The 22,953-nt window shown below is 39.3% G+C and overlaps 2 protein-coding genes across 9 annotated transcripts in view; one reads left to right on the top strand and one right to left on the bottom strand.

Annotated features, from left to right (window-relative positions):
* The window catches only part of NUDT6 (nudix hydrolase 6), a 32,607-nt gene extending 10,747 nt beyond the window's left edge, over positions 1 to 21,860 (bottom strand). The window contains exons 1-4 of one of the 2 annotated variants that reach the window (XM_038564723.1): positions 21,647 to 21,860; positions 18,322 to 18,525; positions 14,255 to 14,310; positions 9,040 to 9,114 (exon numbers count right to left, since the gene is read on the bottom strand). In XM_038564723.1, coding sequence (XP_038420651.1) covers positions 9,040 to 9,042 — 3 coding nt within the window. In that variant the 5' untranslated portion in view covers positions 9,043 to 9,114; positions 14,255 to 14,310; positions 18,322 to 18,525; positions 21,647 to 21,860. Of the gene's footprint in view, positions 1 to 9,039; positions 9,115 to 14,254; positions 14,311 to 18,321; positions 18,526 to 21,505; positions 21,547 to 21,646 lie in introns of those variants that run through there. The other variant, XM_038564724.1, reaches the window with a different exon arrangement.
* Positions 21,861 to 22,034: 174 nt separating this feature from the next.
* SPATA5 (spermatogenesis associated 5) overlaps positions 22,035 to 22,953 on the top strand; it is a 351,344-nt gene continuing 350,425 nt past the window's right edge. For all 7 annotated transcript variants that reach the window (XR_005373957.1, XM_038564717.1, XM_038564716.1 and 4 more), the window contains exon 1: positions 22,035 to 22,274. Coding sequence is in view for 6 of the 7 variants with exons in the window: in XM_038564717.1 (XP_038420645.1) it covers positions 22,112 to 22,274 (163 nt within the window). In the remaining variant the exon portion in view is untranslated. The remainder of the gene's footprint in view (positions 22,275 to 22,953) is intronic.

The raw sequence follows: 22,953 nt of genomic DNA, 5'->3' as shown, positions 1-22,953 counted from the left end.
CTCACTAGCTACAGTATTATCACCGTTGCCAGTGAGACAGAAGCTACTATAGAGATGTCTTAATAGGTTTGTTCTTTCAACAAAAATTTATGGAGTGCTAGACCAGTGGGGCATACAGAAATTAATGCACAATTTGGCAAGCCCAGTCACTCCTTCTCCATGTACCACTGTATTTTTCTTAACACCTACCACCAACTTATATATATTTATTTACTTATTATTTGTATCTTATTCAAATATAAGCTCCACATGTAGAAACTTCACTTTGTTCACTAATGTTTGCTTACTGTTTAGAAGAGAGTCTGCAATGTGGTATGTGTAGAACTCAGTAATGTTTAGTGAATGAATGAATAGGTTCCTACTGTTAATTCAGCTCTTTAGCCACTATTAGATTTTTCATTTCTCAAAATCATGGGGCAGGAACAAAGGAATGGAATATATGAGTTGGAAAGGAAAAAGGATGAGTTTTAATTATCATTTTTGGATTTGTATTTCAGTGTATGCATATGTTCGTGGTGAGGGTTAAACTTTCTCTACAAGAAACACTTTATACTATTGCTTGGGAGAATGAGACACTTAAGGGGAAGGAGAAAAACTGGCTCAGATACCTGAAAATAATGCTAAATATTATTTATGGTTAGTAACTATCATTTCTACTTAAATTATACCTAATACTAAAATAATTCTAGATACTAGATATGATTCAGTGTCTCATTTTATACTTTTTATTACAACATTGAACTATATACGAATACTCAGTTTTTATATTTTATTGCTCAAGAGATAGTTTGTTTATAACTTAAAAAGAAATCAAATCCCTAAGTAGGAGTATCATTCCTACTTAATTCATAAAGAAACCAAAGTCTTATATACTTTGGATTTTCCTAGAAGCAGGGGGGACCACAACTAGATTTTGAAAAGTAGCTCTTTCTCATTCTTTACGAACCCATCATTAGCAAGTTTGAAAATCAGCAAATGAAAAGATTGGAAGACCAGTATTCTAGTTTGTTGGCTCTCACACTTGACTTGTACCTGAGTCAAGCTAGGGGTGCTTTTTTTTTTTTTTTTTTTAAGATTTTTTATTTATTTAATAGAGAGAGAGAGAGAGAGAGAGAGAGAGAGGCACAGGCAGAGGGAGAAGCAGGCTCCATGTGGGGAGCCCGACGTGGGACTCAATCCCGGGTCCCCAGGATCACGCCCTGGGCTGAGGGTGGCACTAAACCGCTGAGCCACCGGGGTTGCCCAAGCTAGGGGTGCTTCTTAACACAAAAATTGCTGAGCAGCATCCCCAGCATTTCTTTTTTTCTCTTTTCTAAAAATATTTATTTATTCATGAGAAACACAGAGAGAGGCAGAGACACAGGCAGAGGGAGAAGCAGACTCCCTGTGGGGAGCCCGATGCAGTACTTGATCCCAGGACCTCGGGATCACGCCCTATGCCAAAGACAGACGGGTCAACAGCTGAGCCACCAGGCATCCCATTCTCAGCATTTCTAATTCATCAGGTCTGGGGTGAGGCCTAAGAATGTGCATTTCTATTAAGTTGATGCTGCTACTGTCTCTTTGCTTCAAACCCACCCTTCGTGTTCCCTCTACTAATGCTGGAACCGGGACCCCTCTAGCCAATTTCTGCTTTGCCAGCTGATTCCTTTGAATTCAGTCTGAGGCTCTACCAACAGACTGTAAGGCTGGAGCAGAAAGAAGGGACTAGCTCCTTTTGTCTGCTTCCTGTGGGCTCTTCATGTGCTTGTGGATCTGGATTGCCTTAGAAATGCTGCTTCATTCTGGCAGTGGCAGTTCCTATCCAGAGCATCAGCCAAATCCAGTTTGGAGTTTTCCTCGCATTTCCGACATAAACTTCATTGTGCAGCCCCTCCCCAAAGGCATCCAATCAGCTGAGGCCTCCTTCTCAGGGGTTCAGGTTCTAGGCCCTTTTGAGCTCCAGAGATAGCAGCAGCAGCTGAACAGCATTTGTTGAGTTAGCTATGTGTAGTTCCAAATGAAGGAACACAACCCACCAGACTGACATAAAGATGACTTTGAACTGAAGACATCTGAGATATAGCAAGATGCACAAAGAAGCCTTTTCAGAGTTTCCCTTATCTGGTTAAAGGCAGAATTTTCTCAACAGATGCTGCCATAAATCCACTTGGTGCCAGCTTCTGGCCAGGAAGGAAACTAACGTTTAGCACCTAGATGGGACACTGCATAAACAAACATCAGAAGCTGCCATACATATTTCACACAGAAGTCCTATCTCTCACTTCCCCTTTTCTGATATACAAACCCCTACTCCTGGTTGTTCAGGAAGTACTCCCCCAGTTGGTAGGAGAAAAGTTCTTCCCGATAATAGTTGATGACTTAACTCTGGTTATATTTCCCAGTCTGTGAAATGAGGATGTAATAGGTAGCTAAGATGTTTAAAGTAACTATATAATATAGAGCACAAGTCATAATCTTTCTGCTGGTAGAGGGTCAAGCCTCTGTGCTGATGGCTACTGATTGATCAGGGAGGGTGGTGGCTGCTGAAGCCTGGGGTAGCTGTGGCAACTTATTAAAACAATAATAAAGTTTGCTATATCTACTGACTCTTCCTTTCATGAAAGATTTCTCTATAGCATGCAATGCTGTTAAATAGCATTTTACCCACCAAACTTCTTTAAAATGGGAGTCAATTCAGTCAGACTCTGCTGCTACTTTATCAACTAAATTTATATAATATTTTAAATTCTCTGTTGTCACTTCAATAATCCTCATAGCATCTTCACCAGGAGTACAATCCATTTCAAGATTTGAGATAATTAATGAAAGTGGCTACACTAAACAGATTCTCAATGTAGATGAAAAAAGCCTTATTTTGGAAGGTTTTCAGTTTGCCCAGATCCATCAGAGGATTCAGGAGTCATGGCAGCTCTAGCCTTAAAAAATGTATTTATTAAGCAATAAGACTTGAAAGCTGAAATGAGTCCTTGGTCCATGGGCTACACAATGGATCTTGTGAATCTCACCGCACATTTCCGTTAGAGCTCTTGGATGACCAGGTGCACTGTCAATGAGCAGTCATATTTTGAAAGAGATCTTTTTTTCTGAGCAGTAGTTCTCAACAGTGTGCTTAATGTATTTGGTAAAACTATGTTATAACCAGCTATGCTGTCATCCAGGCTTTGTTGTTCCATTTAGAAAGCACAGGTAGAATAGATTTAGCACAGTTCTTAAGGGCCTTAGGATTTTTGGAATGGTAACTGAACACTGGTTTGAACTTAAAGTCACCAGCTACACTAGCCCCTAACAAGAGTGTCAACTTGTCATTTGAAGCTTTGAAGCCAGGTATTGACTTTTCCTCTCTGGTCAGGAAAGTTCTAGATGGCATCTTCTTCCAATAGAAGGCTGTTTCGTCTACATTGAAAGCCTGTTTTTTAGTATAGCTTCCTTTATAAATTATCCTAAGTCTTCTGGATAACTTGCTGTAGCTTCTGTATCAGCACTTGCTGCTTCACTTTGGAGTTTTAGGTCATGGAGATGGCTTCTTTCCTTAAATCTCATGAATTGACCTCTGCTAGCTTCAAACTTTTCTGCAGCTTCCTCACCTCTCTTAGTCTTCATAGAATTGAAGAGTTAGGGCCTTGTTCTGGATTAGGCTTTGGCTTAAGGGAATGTTGTGGCTGCTTTGATCTTCTATCCAGACCACTAAAACTTTTTCCGTATCAGCAACAGGCTGCTTCACTTTCTTATCATTTGTGTGTTCACTGGAGTAGCACTTTTAACTTCCTTCTAGGACTTCTCCTTTGCATTCACAACTTGGCTAACTGTTTTGTGTCAAAGGCCTAGTTTTCAGCCTGTCTTGAGTTTCAACATGCCTTACTAAGCTTACTCATTTCTAGCTTTTGATTTAAAGTGAGAGATGTATGACATTTCCTTTCACTTGACCACTTGGAGGCCACTGTACAGTTATTAGTCTAATTTCAAAATTGTTGTGACTAAGGGAATAGGAAGGCCCGAGGGGGCAGAGAGACAGCATGGTGGGGGGGGGGGGGGAGAACTGGAGAGGGAGGAGGAGCAGGGGAAGACAGAGAGAGAGGAGAGAGAGGAGAGAGAGGGAGTGAGGGTAGGAGAGAGGGAGGAGGAATAGCTGGTAGGTGGAGCAGTCAGCACACATACAGTTATTGATGATTAGATTTGTGGTCTTATATGGGTAGTTTGTGGTACCCCAAAACAATTACAATAATATCAAAGATCACTGGTCACAGATCACCATAACAAATATAGTCATAATGAGGGCAGCCCGGGTGGCTCAGCAGTTTAGCGCCCGCCTTCAACCTGGGACATGATCCTGGAGTTCTGGGATCGAGTCCCGCGTCAGGCTCCCTGCATGGAGCCTGCTTCTCCCTCTGCCTGTGTCTCTGCTTCTCTCTCTCTCTCTTTCTCTGTGTCTCTCATGAATAAATAAAATCTTAAAAAAAAAAGAGAAAGTTAAAAACAAAACAAATGTAGTCATAATGAAAAATTCTGAAATATTGTGAGAACTGCCAAAATGTGACAGAGACACAAAGTGAGCAAATGCTGTTGAAAAATGGCACTGGCAGCTGCTTGATGTAGGGTTGCCATAAACCTTCAATTTGTAAAAACCACAGTATCTGAGAATACAATAAAGCAAAGCATAATAAAAAGAGGTATGCCTCTACATAGTTTTGACTATTGCCCTGTTTTAAAAGTATAACTCAACTCAATTCTTTCCTTTTAAACTGTTGCAATACATATCACTCCAGAAGTTTGATTTCTACAAACTGAACCTGTTAAATCATTTGTCTTGGCAGGTTTTATAAGGAAAAATATAACCCACCCAAAAAACATCACATTGTATTGGCTGGGCTAAGACAGTTCAGCCATAGCTGCCAGGGAAGCTCCTTCTTTCCTTTTTTTAGACTGCAACCCAGTTTTTAAATTATTGACCTATGTTTCTTTATGAATTTCCATACTTTAATAAATGACTTTGGCCCAGGGCGCGATCCTGGAGACCCGGGATCGAATCCCACATCGGGCTCCCGGTGCATGGAGCCTGCTTCTCCCTCTGCCTATGTCTCTGCCTCTCTCTCTCTCTGTGTGACTATCATAAATAAATGAAAAAAAAATTAAAAAAAAAAAAGAGTAAGAGGTCCACATTGTTGAATAGGAAGGGAAGAAATTATTTTATCAGGAAATTAAGCTCAGAATGGCTATGCTGTAATTGAATATCCCTTGGCTGGTCAAGGAGGCAGATGCTGATAATAATTTGGCTTTCAAATGCCATACATACACACACATACACAACACGCAAAGTAAAAAAAAATTAGAATAAAGATTCAGAGCTATATTTTTCTCTAAATAATACATCTTGTACCAAAATGGATATGTTTACATAATTAATAATATAACTTACTTCCAAGAGGTAACTTAGGTACAGAGAATAAGAGAACTCGTGTTCTCCATGTTCTATAAAATGTTAGCTTTAGTTAATAAGTATAGAATTTAGGGTACAACTAAAGTTTAACATGTTCTAAAACAACTAAGTTCAAACTTTTTTTTTTTTAAGATTTTATTTATTTATTCATAAACAAAGAGAGAGGCAGAGACACAGGCAGAGGGAGAAGCAGGCTCCATGCAGGGAGCCCGATGTGGGACTCGATCCCGGGTCCCCAGGATCACACCCCAGGTTGCAGGTGGCGCCAAACCGCTACACCACCAGGGCTGCCCAAGTTCAAACTTTTCTACTAAAAGACACATATATTCACACTCCATGAACTGCACAGACAAAAAACTCTCGGGGTGTTTAATCTTCCATTATTTTTTATTTTTTTATTTTTTTGAGAGAGAGAGCACACCTGTGTGCATGAGTACAGGGGTGAGGCAGGGGTGGGGGAGACAGAGAATCTTAAGCAGGCTCCACAGTCAGCATGTAGCGCAATATGGGGCTCAATCTCACGACCTGAGCCAAAATCAAGAGTTGGGCCCTTAACTGACTGAGCCAGCCACGCACCCCTATCTTCCATTCCTAGTGTGGTATCAGAGAAGTCCTTATTTCCAAATAATTTATTTCAAAGAATGGTGAATTGACTCAGGTATAGACATGTGAAGAACATAGATTATTATGATTCAATTATTATCATCATGTCTCAACTCCGCCAACCTCTTTGGCCTACGAAAGACAACAGGTTACTCTTCCTATTTTTCTTTTCTTTTTTTTTAAAGGATTTATTTTATTTTTTTAGATTTTATTTATTTATTCATAGACAGAGAGAGAGAGAGAGGCAGAGACACAGGCAGAGGGAGAAGCAGGCTCCATGCAGGGAGCCCGATGTGAGACTCGATCCCGGGTCTCCAGGATCACACCCCAGGCTGCAGACGGCGCCAAACCGCTGTGCCACCAGGGCTGCCCTCTTCCTATTTTTCAACTACTTCATCCTTGTCAACTATTTATACTGATGATGCCTAAAACTATTTTCCTTTTGTCTGTTTTTAGAACTGTGCTCAGTTCTCTTTCATATGCTTGTTATGTACCTATCTTTCCTGGAGTGGCGCTGTGCTATATGGCATGCTACTGTTATGTGCTACCTGGCTCTGTGATTCCACAGAGCACAATTCTATAGAATAGTGAGAATTGCAGCTGTATGGAAGCCATGGAAAGCTCTCCTAATAAGCCTCTTAGAGAGACCAGTGAGGCTAGACAATACAATCCCAGACTCAGAATATCAATATCTTCCTTGTATTCTCTACTGTAGATGAAGGCCACTGCCTAGAGCTTTAAAGCACTGTGGGTCATGATGGTAGAAACCGTAAAAAGAAATTCATTAATTAGTATGCCTCAACTCACACATCTTTTTTTTTGTACACAGAAGAAACGTCTGGGTACTTCCAGTTAAACATTTCTTTCAACCTTACTTCATATTCTTTGTAATGAATTCATCATTTCCCTTCTACTAATACCCCTGTATCCGTAGAGATACTATTAGTCCAGTCCCACTCTCAACTCAAAATACCAAATGATTTAAAACTCATTCTTTTTCTTAATTGACAAATTTACTGTCACCAAATCTAACATTTAGGTGTGGACCAGATTTGTGCCATCAATGCATAAGCAAAGGAGATGAAAGTGAGGAGGTGAAATTACCAGACATACCTTTTCTCATTGTTATGTCAAGACTTAAAGACTGTGGGGATCCCTGGGTGGCTCAGTGGTTTAGTGCCTGCCTTCGGCCCAGGGCCTGATCCTGGAGTCCCAGGATCAAGTCCCACATCAGACTCCTCAGGGAGCCTGCTTCTCCCTCTGCCTGTGTCTCTGCCTCTCTCTCTGTCTCTGTGTCTCTCATGAATAAATAAATAAAATCTTAAAAAAAAAAAAAGACTTAAAGACTGTTTTTAAAGCCTTTAAAGGCTTAAAGATTGGAGGTTAAATAACATGCTACTAAACACTGAATGGGTCAACCAGGAAATAAAAGAAACAAAAAAAGTACATGGAAACAAATATAAACAAAAACATAATGGCTTAAAACCTTTGGGATGCAGGGCACCTGGGTGGCTCAGTGGCTGAGCATTTGGCTTTGGCTGAGGTCATGATCCTGGAGTCCTGGACTGAGTCCTGCATCAGGCTCCCTGTAGGGAGCTGGCTTTTCCCTCTGCTTATGTCTCTGCCTCTGTTTTTTCATAAATAAATAAATAAATAAATAAATAAATAAATTCTAAAAACAAACAAACAAACAAACAAACAAAACAAAAAAACCTTTGGGATGCAGCAAACACAGTCCTAAGAGGGAAGTTTATAGCAATACAAGCCTACCTCAAGATGCAAGAAATATATCAAACAACCTAACCTTACACATAAAGGAGCTCAAAAAAGAACAAGAAACAAAACCTAAAACCTGCAGGAGAGCAATAATAAAGATCAGAGCAGAAATAAATGATACAGAAACTAAAAAAACTAGAACAGATCAATGAAACCAGGAACTGATTCTTTGAAAAAAAAAAAAAATCAATAAATTGATGAACTTCTAGCCAGACATATCAAGAGAAAAAAGAAAGGACCCGAATAAATAAAATCACAAATGAAAGGGGAGAAAAAACAACTAACACCATAGAAATACAATCATAAAAGAATATTATGAAAAACTATATGCCAACAAATTGGACAACTTAGAAGAAATGTCTAAATTCCTAGGAACACATAACCTAACAAAATGGAAACAGGAAGAATTAGAAAATTTCAACATACCAGTTACCAGCAGAGAAATTGAATCAATAATCCAAAAACTCCCAACAAACAACAGTCCAGGTCCAGAAGCCTTCATAGGTAAATTCTACCAAACATTTAAAAAGTTAATACGCATTCTCCTCAAACTATTCCAAAAAATAAAAAATGAAGGAAAACTTTCAAATTCATTCTATGAGGCCAACATCACCCTGATACCAAAACCAGGTAAAGCACTAAAAGAGAACTACTGGCCAATAACTCCAATGGACGTAGAAGCAAAAATCCTCAACAAAATACTACACCAAACTGAAGAACACATGAGAAAATCATTCACCGAGATCAACTGGAATTTATTCCTGAGATGCAAGGGTGATTACACATTCACAAATCAATCACTGTAATATATCACATTAATAAAAGAAATGATGGGGCGCCTCGGTGTCTCAGTCAGTTGAGCATCCAACTCTTGATTTCAGCTCAGGTTATGATCTGCGGGTCAGGAGATGTGAGCCTCTCATTGGGCTCTGCACTCAGTGGGAAGTCTCCTTGAGATTCTCTTCTCCTCCTCCCTCTGCTCATGTGCATGCCTGCTCTCTCTTTTAAAATAAATAAATCTTTTAAAAAAGGGGATAAGAACCGTATGATCATTTTAATAGACATAACATCTATTCATGATAAAAACCCCCAACAAAGTAGGTGTCGAAGGAACATACCTCAACATAATCAAGGTATGAAAAACCCACAGCTAACATCATCCTTAATGGGGAAAAACTGAAAGCTTTTCTCTTAAGGTCAGAAACAATACAAGGATGACTCACCATTTTTATTGAACATAGTACTGGAGTCTTAGCCACAGCAGTCAGTCAACAAAAATAAATAAAAAGCATCTAAATCTGTAAGGAAGAAGTAAAACTTCTACAATTTGCATATAATATGATAGAAAATCCTAAACATTCCACCAAAAAAAAACTGCTAGCATAAACAAATTGCGTAAAGTTGCAGGATACAAAAATCAATGTACAGAAATCTGTCACATTTCTATATACAAATAATAAATGAGCAGATGGCAAAATTAAGAAAATAATTCCATTTAAAATTGTACCCAAAATAACAAGATACCTAGGAATAAACCTAACCAAAGAGGTGAAAGACCTGTACTCTGAAAACTAATATACACTAATGAAAGAAATTAAAGGTGACACAATGACATGGGAATGCTTGTGGATTGGAAGAACAAATATTGTTAAAATGTCCATACTACCCAAAGTACTCTACACATTTAATGCAATCCATATCAAAATACCAACAGCATTTTTCACAGAACTAGAACAAATAATTCTAAAATTTGTGTGGAACCACAAAGGCTCCTGAATAGCCAAAGTAATCTTGAAAAAGAAAAGCAAAGCCCTATGCATCACAGTTCTGGACAAGTTATAACACAAAGCTGTAGTCATCAAAGCAGTATGGTAATGGCACAAAAATAGATACATATATTAATGGGATAAAGTAGCACACAGAAATAAACCCACAATTATATGGTCAATTAACCTTTGACAAAGCAGGAAAGTATATCTAATGGGAAAAAGATAGTCTCTTCAACAAATGGTTTTGGGAAAACTAGAAAGCAACATGCAAAAGAATGAAACTGGACCACTTTCTTACACCATACAGAAAGATAAATTCAAAATGGATGAATGACCTATATGTGAGACCTGAAGCCATAAAAATGCTAGAAAAAACTATACAGGGGATCCCTGGGTGGCTCAGCGGTTTAGCACCTGCCCTCGGCTCAGGGTGTGGTCCTGGAGTCCCAGGATGGAGTCCCACATCAGGCTCCCTGCATGGAGCCTGCTTCTCCCTCTGCCTGTGTCTGTTTCTCTCCAAGTCAATCAATGTGATACATCACATTAATAAAAGAAAGGACAAGAACCATATCATCCTCTCAATGGATGTAGAAAAAGCATTTGACAAGATACAACATCCTTTCTTGATAAAAACTTTCTACCATGTAGGGATAGAGGGAACATACCAAAATATTATGTGAGCCATATGAAAAACCCACAGTGAATACCAACCTCAACAGGGAATAACTGAGAGCTTTTCCCTGAAGGACAGGAACACAACAGGGATGTCTACTCTCACCAGTGCTATTGAACATAGTACTGGAAGTCCTAACCTCAGCAATCGACAACAAAAAGAATAAAAGGCATCCAAATTGGCAAAAAAGAACTCAAACTCTCACTTTTTGCAGATGACATATTATATGTAGAAAACCCAAAGGTTTCACCAAAAAATTGCTAGAACTGATAATGAAATTCAGCAAAGTCATAGGAAATAAAATCAGTGCACAGAAGTCAGTTGCATTTCTATACACTAACAATGAGGGAGAAGAAAGAGAAATCAAGGAATCAATCCTGTTTACAATTGCACGAACAAACTATAAGATACCTAGGAATACTAACCAAAGAGGTAAAATCTGTACTCTGAAAACTACAGAACACTTATGAAAGAAATTGAGGAAGACACAAAGAAATGGAAAAACGTCCCATGCTCGTGGATTAGAAGAATAGATATTGTTAAAATGTCTATGCTCCCCAAAGCAAATCTACACATTCAATGCCATCCCTATCAAAATACCATCAGCATTTTATAATTGTAAAATTTCTATGGAACCAGAAAAGATCCTGAATAGCCAAACAAATGTAGAAAAAGAAAACCAGAGCTGGACGCATTACAATGCCAGATTTCAAGCTGTATTACAAAGCTGTAATCATGAAGACAGTATGGTACTAGCACAAAAACAGACACACAGATCAATGGAACAGAATAGTGAACCCAGAAATAGATCCTCAACTCTATGGTCAATTAAAATCCTTGACAAAGCAGGGAAGAATATCCAATGGAAAAAAGATGGTCTCTTCAACAAATGGTGTTGGGAAAATTGGACAGCCACATGCAGAAGAATGAATTAGACCATTTTCTTACACCATGCACAAAAATAAACACAAAATAAATGAAAGACCTAAATGTGAGACAGGAGTCCATCAAAATCCTATAGGAGAACACAGGCAGCAACTTCTTTGACCTTGGTCGCAGCAACTTCTTGCTAGACTTGTCTCCAAAGGCAAGAAAAACTAAAGCAAAAATGAATTACTGGGACCTCATCAAGATAGAAAGCTTTTGCACAGTAAAGAAATGGGAGAAGATATTTGCAAATGTCTTATTAGATAAAGGGCTAACATCCAAAATCTATAAAGAATTTATCAAACTCAATACCCAAAAGAACAAAAAGCCCAGTTAAGAAATGGGCAGAAGACATGGACATGCACAGACATTTCTCCAAAGGAGACATACAAATGGCCAACAGACACATGAAAAAAATGCTCAATATCACTCATCATCAGGGAAATACAAGTCAAAGTCACAGTGAGATACCATCACACACTGGTCAGATGCCTAAACTGAACAACTCAGGAAACAACAGATGTTGGCGAGGATATGTAGGAAGTGGAACCCTCTTACATTGCTGGTGGGAATGCAAACTGGTGTAGCCAATCTGAAAAAACAGTGTGGAGGTTCCTCAAAAAGTTAAAAATAGAGCTACCCTATGACCCAGAAATTGCACTACTAGATATTTATCCAAAGGATACAAACATAGTGATTCTAAGGGCACCTGCACCCCAATGTTTATAGCAGCAATGTCCACAATAGCCAAAATATGGAAAGAGCCCAGATGTCCATCAACAGATGAATGGATAAAGAGGACATGGTATAGATACACAATGCCATCAAAAGAATGAAATTTTGTCACTTGCAATGACATGGATGGAACTAGAGGGTATTATGTCAAGCAAAATAAGTCAGTAAATGGAAAACAAACACCATATGATTTCATTCATATATGGAATCTGAGAAACAAAACAGATGAACACAGGGGAAGGGAAGGAAAAATAAAGACGAAAACAGGGAGGGAGACAACTGTAAGAGACTCAACTATAGGAAACAAACTGAGGGTTGCTGGAAGGAAGGTCGGTGAGGGGATGGGGTAACTGGGTGATGGGCGTTAAGGGCACTTGAAGTAATGAGCACTCGGTGTTGCATGCAACTGATGAATCACTAAACTCTATTTCTGAACTAATAATACAGCATATGTTGATATAAAAAAATTTTTAAAAAAGTTCTTGAAGACTAGGCACAATATTATTTTAGGTACTCAAAATATTTGTTGACCATAAAGCTTAGTTTGAGTCAGAGATCCTGCCTTAACTAAAACTGAACATTATTTATAGCTAATAAGAATCCTTTTAGATAGCATTTCTGAGAAATGTGTCACACTTTCAGATATCATTATAAATATTTAGTTTAAAATTTAAAAACATATATGATGGGGAAAAATGTTTGACTATATCAATATTACTGAAGCCTCAGAAAGCATCTATCTAAATAATTATTCTCTACCACTTACAGTCCTAAGCATGAAAACATCTGATGCCAATCATGGTTCTTCTCTTAAAAGCCTTTGTTGTTTCTAGTTGTCTAGACTTATTTTGTTGTACGAGGCTCTTTACATTGTGTTCTTAAACTACCACTCAAGTCAAATATTTTACCACTCCCTGTACTCCTAGCCACAACAAACTTTTTAACCAGTATTTTTATACCAAGCAGAATGGACTAGATGTTTACGTCTCCCCAAATTCATATGCTGAAATCCTAATCCTGATATCATGAGATGAGGCCTATGGGAGGTGACTATGTCATGAGAGTGGAGCCTCACGAATGGGAGTAGGGTTCTTGTAAGAGAGAACTGTTGTTTCTTCTGCCATGTGAGGACAGAGTGAGAAGCTGAACATATATTACCTGGGAAGAGGAAGCAACCAGACCCTGAATCTGCCAGCACCCTGATCTTGGCTCAGCCTCCACAAATGTAAAAAATAAATATTTGCTGTTTAAGCCCCCCAGTCTATGGCATTTTTGTTATGGTAGCCTGAACAAACCAAGATAGCATGTGTTAGCCCCTTTTTAAGCCCCTGTATCTTTTTATGTGCCATTTTTATTTTTGTTTTTCTATCCTCCCACTCTCCCTCCTACTTTTTTTTTGGCCCAGTAAGTTCCTACTTCTCCAAGATCCAGTTTGAATGTCCCCTCCTCTGAGAAGTCTTCGGGGGTTTTTAAAACTAACTGTTACTATATGTTGCATGACTGATTTCTCAAATAGGTAGTAAGCTGCAGGACATTAAGGGAAACTGACTTAATAATCTTTGTATTCTCAGGACTTGGCTCAGAACGGGAGCTTGATGAATGCTGAATGAATAGAAGAATATCTTAATCTATGAGAAACACAACTGTCTTCCCACCTAAATATAGCCATTTATAATTTTTCTGTAGCAATAATATAATAGTGAGCAATACTTAAGTTATCCTGATATTTTCAAGGCCTCATTAGGTATTTTTTTAATTAAATAAATATCCTAATGATTCATAATTGCTTAGAAAGAACTTTTAAAATCTTTTATTCCTTGAGCATATCAAACTTTCTACATTTTATTTTTCTCTAGAGAGAACTGAACATTTAGAAAGCAATTTACAAAACAAAACAAATGATTGAAGAAAAAAAGAGGCAAACAAAACAATAGACTTTTAACTATAGAGAATATACTGGTGGTTAACAGAGGGGAGGTAGGTAGGGCATGGGTGAAATAGAGAAAGGGAATTAAGAGTACACTTACTGTGATGAGCACGGACTAAATATAGAATTGCTGAATCACTATATTGTATACTGAAAACTAATACACTTTATCTTAATTATACTAAATTAAAACAAATTTTTTTTAAAAGCAGAAGCAACTTACCTTTTTTTTTCTTTAAGATTTTATTTATTCATGAGAGAGAGAGAGGCAGAGACACAGGCAGAGGGAGAAGCAGGCTCCATGTAGGGAGCCCGATGTGGGACTTGATCCTGGGACTCCAGGATCACGCCCTGAGCCCAAGGCAGATGCTTAACCGCTGAGCCACCCAGAGATCCCAGCAACTTACTTTATTTCGGTCTTGTACCACCAAGATTTTTCTAGTATTTTCATCAAATACAGCTCCTGTTGGGAAAAAAGCAAAAGATAATTGAGAAATATTAATTTCATTCTCCTTGGATTTCTCCCATACTCCTCTATCTGTGGTTATCAAAATCATACCCATTCTGGAAGGCCTCGTTCAATTACCACACGCCACCCATGAACACTTGTAAAATCTCTCCAGCAATAAACCAACTGCTCAGTCACTCAGGTCCTTTTAGCAACTTGGATACTAATGATGGTTCTAACATATGCTAAGTTGTAAGATAATGAGCTGCATAAACTTCATCTCTAGATTATCTATTCCTCATGGTACATAGTTAAATAAATTAATCTATCTTTCTGTAGCATTTATTTTAATGTCTAATCTTAAGCACTTAAAAATATTTATCTTTGAATAAATGAATACATGAATAAATGAAAGTGACTTTTCCATTCTCATTTTTATTCTTTGAATCACTATGTATAGAACATGGGTTATGCCCCTGATGCTCTAAATCTCAAATATCTCAATATTCAGTTCAGGAATTCCCTAAAGCCACTTATTTATTTTTTTTAACCACATGTGATGACTTTATAACATACCAATATATTGCTTTGGGATAATCATTTTATAAATGTCTTAAGTTCTAATCCTTTTATTTTTTCATTCAATACACACACTGCTAAGCATACTACGCATTTGGCTAGATGTTAGGCACTCAAAAACAATAATTAGGTTTATTTGTTCTTGATAATTTTGGGTCAAAAATATAAATGACACCTTAATGATTTGTAATAGGTTCCTTTAACAGCTGTAATTTAAAAATGATTTATATTTACCCAATGTGAGGAAATACTGTTTAAGGGGTATTTTCTACATACCCTTTCATCCTTTCAATATTAATTGAGTTCCTATATATAATACATATGGGTTTTCTAGTTATTAATTGAGCCCTGTTATATGTCAGGCATTTTTCTAGGTGCTAGGGATATAGTGGTAAACAAAATAAAATTCCCTATCTTCAGTGGGCTCACATTCTGGTGTGTGTATGAGAAGGTAACAAATAGAAAACAAATTATATAGAACATGAGGTGAGGGATCCCTGTGTGGCGCAGCGGTCTGGCGCCTGCCTTTGGTCCAGGGCGCAATCCTGGAGACCCGGGATCGAATCCCATGTCGGGCTCCCGGTGCATGGAGCCTGCTTCTCCCTCTGCCTATGTCTCTGCCTCTCTCTCTCTGTGTGTAACTATCATAAATTAAAAAAAAAAAAAAAAAAAAGAACATGAGGTGACAATGCTATGTAGAAATAAAATACAGAAAGAAAGGTATATGTAATACGAGGAAGAAAAAATTTCTCTGAAATGGAAATAAAAAGCATTTTAGTGTTTAAAAGAAAGAAGGAAAACCACTGAGATATAATTAACATTAATGTTGGCTTCCATTAGAAAATATAAACTATAATTTAATCGGACTTATATGGGTTAGAATGCCAAAGAAATTCCAAGGAAACCTACTCTTAAATTTTAATAATTTGTGATTACTCAAATTGCACTTTTCCCTAATGAATTCTAAGTATGAGCAAAATATTTATTTCAGACAAAACCAGGACTGCTTAAAGCACAATGTGAGCGACCTCTGCTGGTCACAACTTAAGAGGTAAATAAACACAAAGATCAGGGATTAAATAGAGGTTTTTATTATATGATTATTAGTCAGGTACTAAGCTAAGTGCTTTATGGCATCATCTCAGGTATTGTGTGAGTGGTATCACTTTGAGTTCAAAAGTTCACATAGCCCTAAAACTCCGTCTGGATTCTGAACTGGTAGTTTCAGTTGTGCATCTGTGTCCCAACTGTGTTTTCTGGGGACTGGAGTTTCCACTTGAAGAGCTATCTAATCATTCATTCAAAAAATATTTATTGAGTATCTACTTTATGCTAGACACTCTCTTTAACCTGACAATACAGTGGTGGAAAAGACAAAATACCTGCCTTCACAGAACTTATATTATCATGGGGGAAATTAATTAAATATATGATATAATTTCAGGTTGTGGTAAGTGCAATATAGAAAAACAGACCTGGATAAAAAGACCAAAAATGATGAGATTGGAATGCTGGAGGACTGCATTTTAGACAGGAAAGTCAGGAGATTTTTGAGAAGATGTTGAAGCAGAAACCTCAGCTCTAAGGAGCTACCGATAAACAAAGCCCTAAGAAAGAGCACTGCTGGAAAAGGAGTGTGAAAGCTCTGAAGCAGATAAGCTTGCTGTGTGAAGAACAGTAATAAAGCCACAGCTTACTCCATTCCAGTGTGGGGAAGAAAAGAGTTTTCCTCTACCCACTTAGGTTCTATGTCTAGGGCTGCAAAATGAACTGACAGAAAACAGATTAATGGAAGAAAAAAAGTATGTATATTTTATTTTTATTATATTTACATGGCCTGAGGTGGTGATAGAGGACTTGATTAAAAGAAGTGAAAAATCCCATGTCAATTATTTTCCCTTCCTCTAAAAAGTACTATGCCTTTCCAGAACAGTTTCCTAGATGATTTCATTGCTACCCCTAATAGTCACTTCATAACCTAGTTATACTTCAAGACTGTTCAAGTCCCAGATCTCTCACTGCCTGAACTCCTACGGCATACCTTAACTATATATATATTATAGTATTTAGTCATGAACAAAGTGCTTCATTGAATATTCTTTATGCATATACTACTAATTCTGTCGTAATAACTGGATTTAAGGATCTAATTTAAAAGTCTGTACCAATGAATTGATAATTATCTGCATGACTTTCTAATGAAGTGTGAGGGAACTATCAAGTTAGCAAGTTGTCTTTTGAAGTAGAACTGAATGGCAATTTCTAAATGCCTCTACTTGCTACAGAGGAGTCAGATCATGGATGGAGAAAACAGTAGACATCCTTAACAACTCCTTTTTAACTTCAAAGGTGCAAACTACCTTTATAAACTCTTGTAAATTATATAAAGGCAAATAAAATTATTAGTTAAATTACTAGCTTATCTATAATACTGCTCTCATTTAAGCCGTAAGGAGTATTTACTATTTCAGTTTTTTTTGGAAGGCTCAGGATTTTCTTTCTTTCTTTTCTTTTTTTTTTTTTTTTTTTTTTGCTCAGGATTTTCTTAACCTTGGTTCTCAAAGGATGGTCCAGGGACCAGCATTAACATTAGCAGTAGCAACAGAGATTTTTATTAAAATGCAAATTTTCTGGCCAACACCTCAGAAACTTTTAATGTGAGGCCCAGCAGTGTTTTCGGCAAGCCCTCCAGGTGATTTTTTTTTTTTTTTTTTTAAGATTTTACTTATTTATTTATAGAGACACACAGAGAGAAAGAGAGAGGCAGGGACACAGGCAGAGGGAGAAGCAGGCTCCATGCAGGGAGCCCGACGTGGGACTTGATCCCAGGGACTCCAGGATCACGCCCTGGGCTGCAAGGGGCGCTAAACCGCTGCGCCACCGCCACCGGGGCTGCCCCCTCCAGGTGATTCTGATGTACTCTACAATTTGAGAATTCCTGCCTTAACCTAAAGCAAACCTCTCAAGACCATGCCTTTGAAGTTAATCAGTGACTTGAAAATTATGCTATCTTAACAACTGTTTAGCACTATTACCGTAATGTAAGTATCTTTAAGAAGTAATGTCCAAATCAAAAATCTGCTTTGCTTTACCTTAAATTTAACCTAAATGTTATCTTTTATTTTACACATTCACATAATTAGTACAAATATGTTTTATCATGATTTATTCCCTGATCCCAATTCAGTGTTACGATTTGAGTAAAGTTCAAAAACCTACGTAAAAATGTTCAAATGGATCCTCTGGAAAACTAAACCTCCAACTTGCTTGTTCTCTGTGCTGCCCTCTGCTGATGCAAAAGGCAAACTTCATCTATTTAAAGCACTCCTCAATAGTCCCAAGGATAATCAAGTTATCTACTACACATGAATAAACTATCGCTTAGCTGTAAGAAAAAATTGGGTGAACCTCTAAAAAGGTTAATTTTATTGTTAGTTTCAAACTGACCTGCAACTCCTAGTTGATGTGTAGCATATCCTGGTAATCGGCTGGGTCCCTCTCCCAGCCATAGTGTCAGCGTGGATGAATCCGATTCTGCATGGTGAAAGCAGAAACCCAGGGAAGCAGCAGGGGCAATAAATCGGCTTTGGAGGATGGGGATATGCAGCCATACTGCTATCCTACCTTCTGATCTCCATTGCTGTATTGCAGCTAAAATGCAGATAAAGATAAAAATCTGTAAATATTTTCCAGTGAAAGGATGAAAGAAATAAAAAATCATCCCAGGGTGTCACCTCTTCCAAAAAGTCATCCTAACACATCCAACTTCCTTAGTAACCTTCCTAGGTAAGGTTGGGGAGGAGAATCCCAAAGTGCTCTGTTCACATCAGCAGCATGGGAAGTACCATGTTTATATGATTTTTTCCATTAGAATTCCTTAAGAATAGTCAGTACAGCTTTGTGCAGTGGCAGTATCATAGCCAATGAATTTATCTGATGTGCAATTACTGTTAATTGAAGAATATAGTCAGTATATTCATATCACCTGCTGCAATGCGTGGCATATAACGAGCTCAATACTGGCAGAATGAACAAAAAAACTATTTTAAATAAAATACCATTTTAATGCTGTACCTTTTAACACCCTTAATTTTAATCTTTATAAATGACTATTATGGCCTTCTATTTATTCTTTCTTTATTCTGTCATAATTTTTTTTTGGCTTATAAATTTCAAGGTGGTTAAAACTCTGTTTTTAAATAATGTGTACCAGTCCTAGAAAAAAACTGAAAACATAACCAAAGAATCAAAACTTATCTTACTAGCATGCAGAGATAAAAGTTTAAATCTCGACATTTTTCCATGAATATAACTTTGGAATTGACATCACACCATACATAATTCACAGCATCTCTTACTATTTGTTATAAACATTTTGCTATGCCATTAAAATTTTTCATGAACATAAGTTTTTAATAACTGCATAGCTTTCCTCAAATAGGTACACCAAAAGCTACTTAACCAACCTCCTTCTCCTGGGTATTTAAATGATCTCTAATTTTTATCATAAATAATACCAAGATGAACATAGTTTTTTTTGACCTTTGCAGATTCTCTTATTACTTAAGATTGAGCCAGAAAAAAAAAAAAGATGCTAACATTTGGTCCTTCTAAGATCCGGATACCCTACATGTATTATCTCATTAAGTTCTCACAACCCTGAAGGGGAAGTATTATTGCCCCTATTTTATGGGTGAGAACACTGCAGTCTCAGAACTTCTCAGATCACTTTCTCCATTAATCACCTCACTTAATCTTTAATCTTGCAAATTGTGCACGTGTGTGGTGGTGGGAAGGCTGGATTATTTAATAGTTAAATTTCTTTCCCGCTTCTTCATTTCTCCAGCTGTGCAGAAAGTGACTCCCTGTAAGGATCATGTTCTCAACCTCTTTAAAAGGCAGTGGGTCTACAGTGACAAACACATGGGAGCCTTTCATAGAAGCTTCTTGATTTGGGGTTATGGAGTCAGATCCTTCTCACCCACCTGCTTCTCTAAGTCTTTTTTAAATTGATGTACAATTATGTAAAGTGCACAAATCTCGAGTGTACATTTAATGAGCCCTGACATAGGCATACACCTGTGTAACCCACTCAAGATTACAGAACAGTTCTATTATCCCAGAAAATTCCCATATTCTCCCCAATCATCCCCATCAAGTGAAAAAGCTAGTTTGATTTAATAACAAAATTTGCACTAGCTCTTGGAGGCAGCATAATGCATTAAGAACAGATTCCAGAGCCAAGGGAAGTTACTTAATCTCTCTGTGCCTCAGTCCCATCATCTTTGATACAGAGGCAATAGTATCCACCTCAGAGTTATGAGGAGGATTAAATGAATACCTGTAAGATTCTTAAGTGTCTAGCAATAGGAATTCATAAATGCAATAGAATGCTTTATTTAAAAATTATAAAATGTATATAGTACTACACAGATCATAAACTGGGTTCACATAATTTATCTCTGATCACATGTATCCAGTATTTAGGGCTGGCATTGCTCACATAAGCAACCTAAGAGTATTCGTTTTAGTGGTGGTTTGCCTAATGCCTGGTTAAGCACCTAGAACCTGGGGCTTGAAACCTGGATGTGTGACTCTAAACCCAGCCCTCCTGCTTTGCCTTGTTGAGGAAGGTTAGTGCTTTAACCACCTGGCCACTGGTAAGTGACAAGTGTGTGCAATAAATCCCTGCATCTACCCCACACATAGGTAGACATTAGCAGATGAACATTTGATTCTCCTACTGCTGGTATTGTTGGGAGTCGGCAATTATTATTCACAAGTAGGAGAGAAAACGCAGTGAAGAGGTAAGTAGTTTGGGAATGAGAATGATTAAAGAGAGAGAGAACTATCAATTACATTTACGTAGATGCTCACTTGCCATATATTGCTCAATAGGCTAAAGATTATTTGAGGTTTCTTTTTGGAATGAGAGGCTCTTTCGGTGGCTGAATTTCCATGCTAGGGCAATTCCAGGATAAGAGCCATCAGGGGGGCACCTGGGTGGCTCAGTGGTTGAGCGTCTGCCTTTGGCTCAGGGCGTGACCCCGGGGTCCTGGGATCGAGGCCCACATCGGGCTCCCTGCATGGAGCCTGCTTCTCCCTCGGCCTGTGTCTCTGCCTCTCTCTCTCCCTGTGTCTATGATGGATAAATAAATTTAAAAAGAAAGCGGGGCTGCCGATCTCAACGTCTAGGATGGTTGCTATTTCACCCAGCTGACCCAGCTGCCTCAGAACCCTCCCAGCAAAGGGCACAAAGGGCACAAAGGGCACAAAGGGCACAAAGGGCACAGGAACGGAAGGGACGGTTCAGGGCAGTTCACGCCTGCCCTGTCTCCCTAAGGCTCGGTTCTTCGGCGGAGGAGGCCCCCGGGCCCAGGCACACTTGCCCTGCAAGCCCCTCCGGAACGAGGCGGCGTCCAGGCGGTCCAGCGCACCGAGCCGCGCCAGCTGCACGGAGACGCCCCCGAATCTGTCCGGCTCCCCGCGCAGCTCGTCCGCTCCGGCAGGGGCGTCCCACCTGCGCCCGGGGCCGCGGGAAGCCCCGCGGCGCCCCGCCAGGAACCCGCAGGGGCAGGGCCCCAGGAGCACCGCGCGCCACACGCCCCCGCTCCGCGACGCCCGCATCTACCCAGCCGCGTCCCGCCGCCCGGCCGCCCCGGGTCTACCCGCCTCGTGGTTCCGGAGCGGATGCCGCGACCGTAAATCTTAGGAAAGTGCCACCCATTCATCTCGGAATTGCGCTGACGTCCCCACTTTTTACAGCGCTTACAGCGAAGCCACCGCCAAGTCCGCCCACCAGCTCCTCTCAGGAATCTGCCCGGTTCCTGGAGAGCCAGAGAGAAACTTTTCCACCACTTTCTTTCTCTAAGTCAACAGACATTTGTTTAGCTATGGGAAAGGCAGAGATTAAAAAAAAAAAAAATCCTATCTTTCAGGAATTTAGTCTAAACGACGGTTGTGTCCACGTCATCCATCTCGCTTTCCAAGTCAGAATCTTTTCAACTTCTTCAGAGATGGCTGGTTCTGAAAATGCTGGGTGGTGGTGGTGGTGGTGGTGGTGGTGATGGGGCGGGGGGTGGTCTATCTTTTTATTTTTATTTTTTAGCTGCGCTTCACTTTGGGAGATTACGGCGCAGGGCGGAGTCCCGCTGACCTCTGCCCCGGAAGTTTTTTCCAGAGGCAGGGGCACGTTGAGCCGGCTTTGCGGTAGCTTTTCCTAGCGGGTCTTCTCCTCATGTCTTCCAAGAAGAGCAGAAAACGGCTGAACCGAAGCGCAGAGAATGGTTCAGCCTCGCCTACCTGTGCTTCCTCTCCTTCGGGGCCCTCGCTTCCTCCTGCGGGGCCGGGCACGGCTGCGGCGGCCGGGATTCTGGTGGTGACCAACTTCTTAGAAATGGGTAAAGAGTTCCGGGTGGGGGACCTGATGGCCGAGCGGGCGCTACCTGAGAAGACGTAGACCTAGCGATGCCTCCTTAAGGTGCAGAGGCTTCTGAAAGCTGGCGGAGACGCAGGGGTGGCAGGGGCACCCGCAGCCGTGCCTGCCCTGGGGAAGTTAGGCAGGAACCGTTTATCCGTGGCTAAGTCAAGCCACCGCCTTTGTACATTGATTGGAATTTGTAAGTTGCACTTGAAACGACTTTGCCTCGTTTAAGATTCGCGGCATATTTAACTGCAAAATTGCTTAAAGCTACGAGCTAGGAAATAGATATAGATAGATATATGGATCTATAGAAGTCTGATAGACCTATAGATCTATCTATATCTATCTATCGATACATCTATCGATAGAAGATCTGATAGATCTATAGATCTATCTACATCTACGATAGATCTATCAATAGAAGTCTGATAGATCTATAGATCTATAGAAGACCTGATCTATAGATCTATCTATCTATAGATCTATCAGACTTCTATAGATCTATCTATATCTGTCTATCTATGGATCTATCAGATTTCTGTAAATCTATCTATATCTATCTATAGATCGATCTATCTATCTATCTATCCCAGAAAACTAACAGTAAAGATGTGGACACATCCTACCCAAGAGATACCACTGTGAATGAAACGCTT

Source organism: Canis lupus, chromosome 19 (genome assembly GCF_011100685.1).
Source record: "Canis lupus familiaris isolate Mischka breed German Shepherd chromosome 19, alternate assembly UU_Cfam_GSD_1.0, whole genome shotgun sequence".
Taxonomy (NCBI): domain Eukaryota; kingdom Metazoa; phylum Chordata; class Mammalia; order Carnivora; family Canidae; genus Canis; species Canis lupus.
The sequence above is the reverse complement of the archived record's forward strand: the minus strand, read 5'-3'. Positions and strand labels throughout refer to the sequence as shown.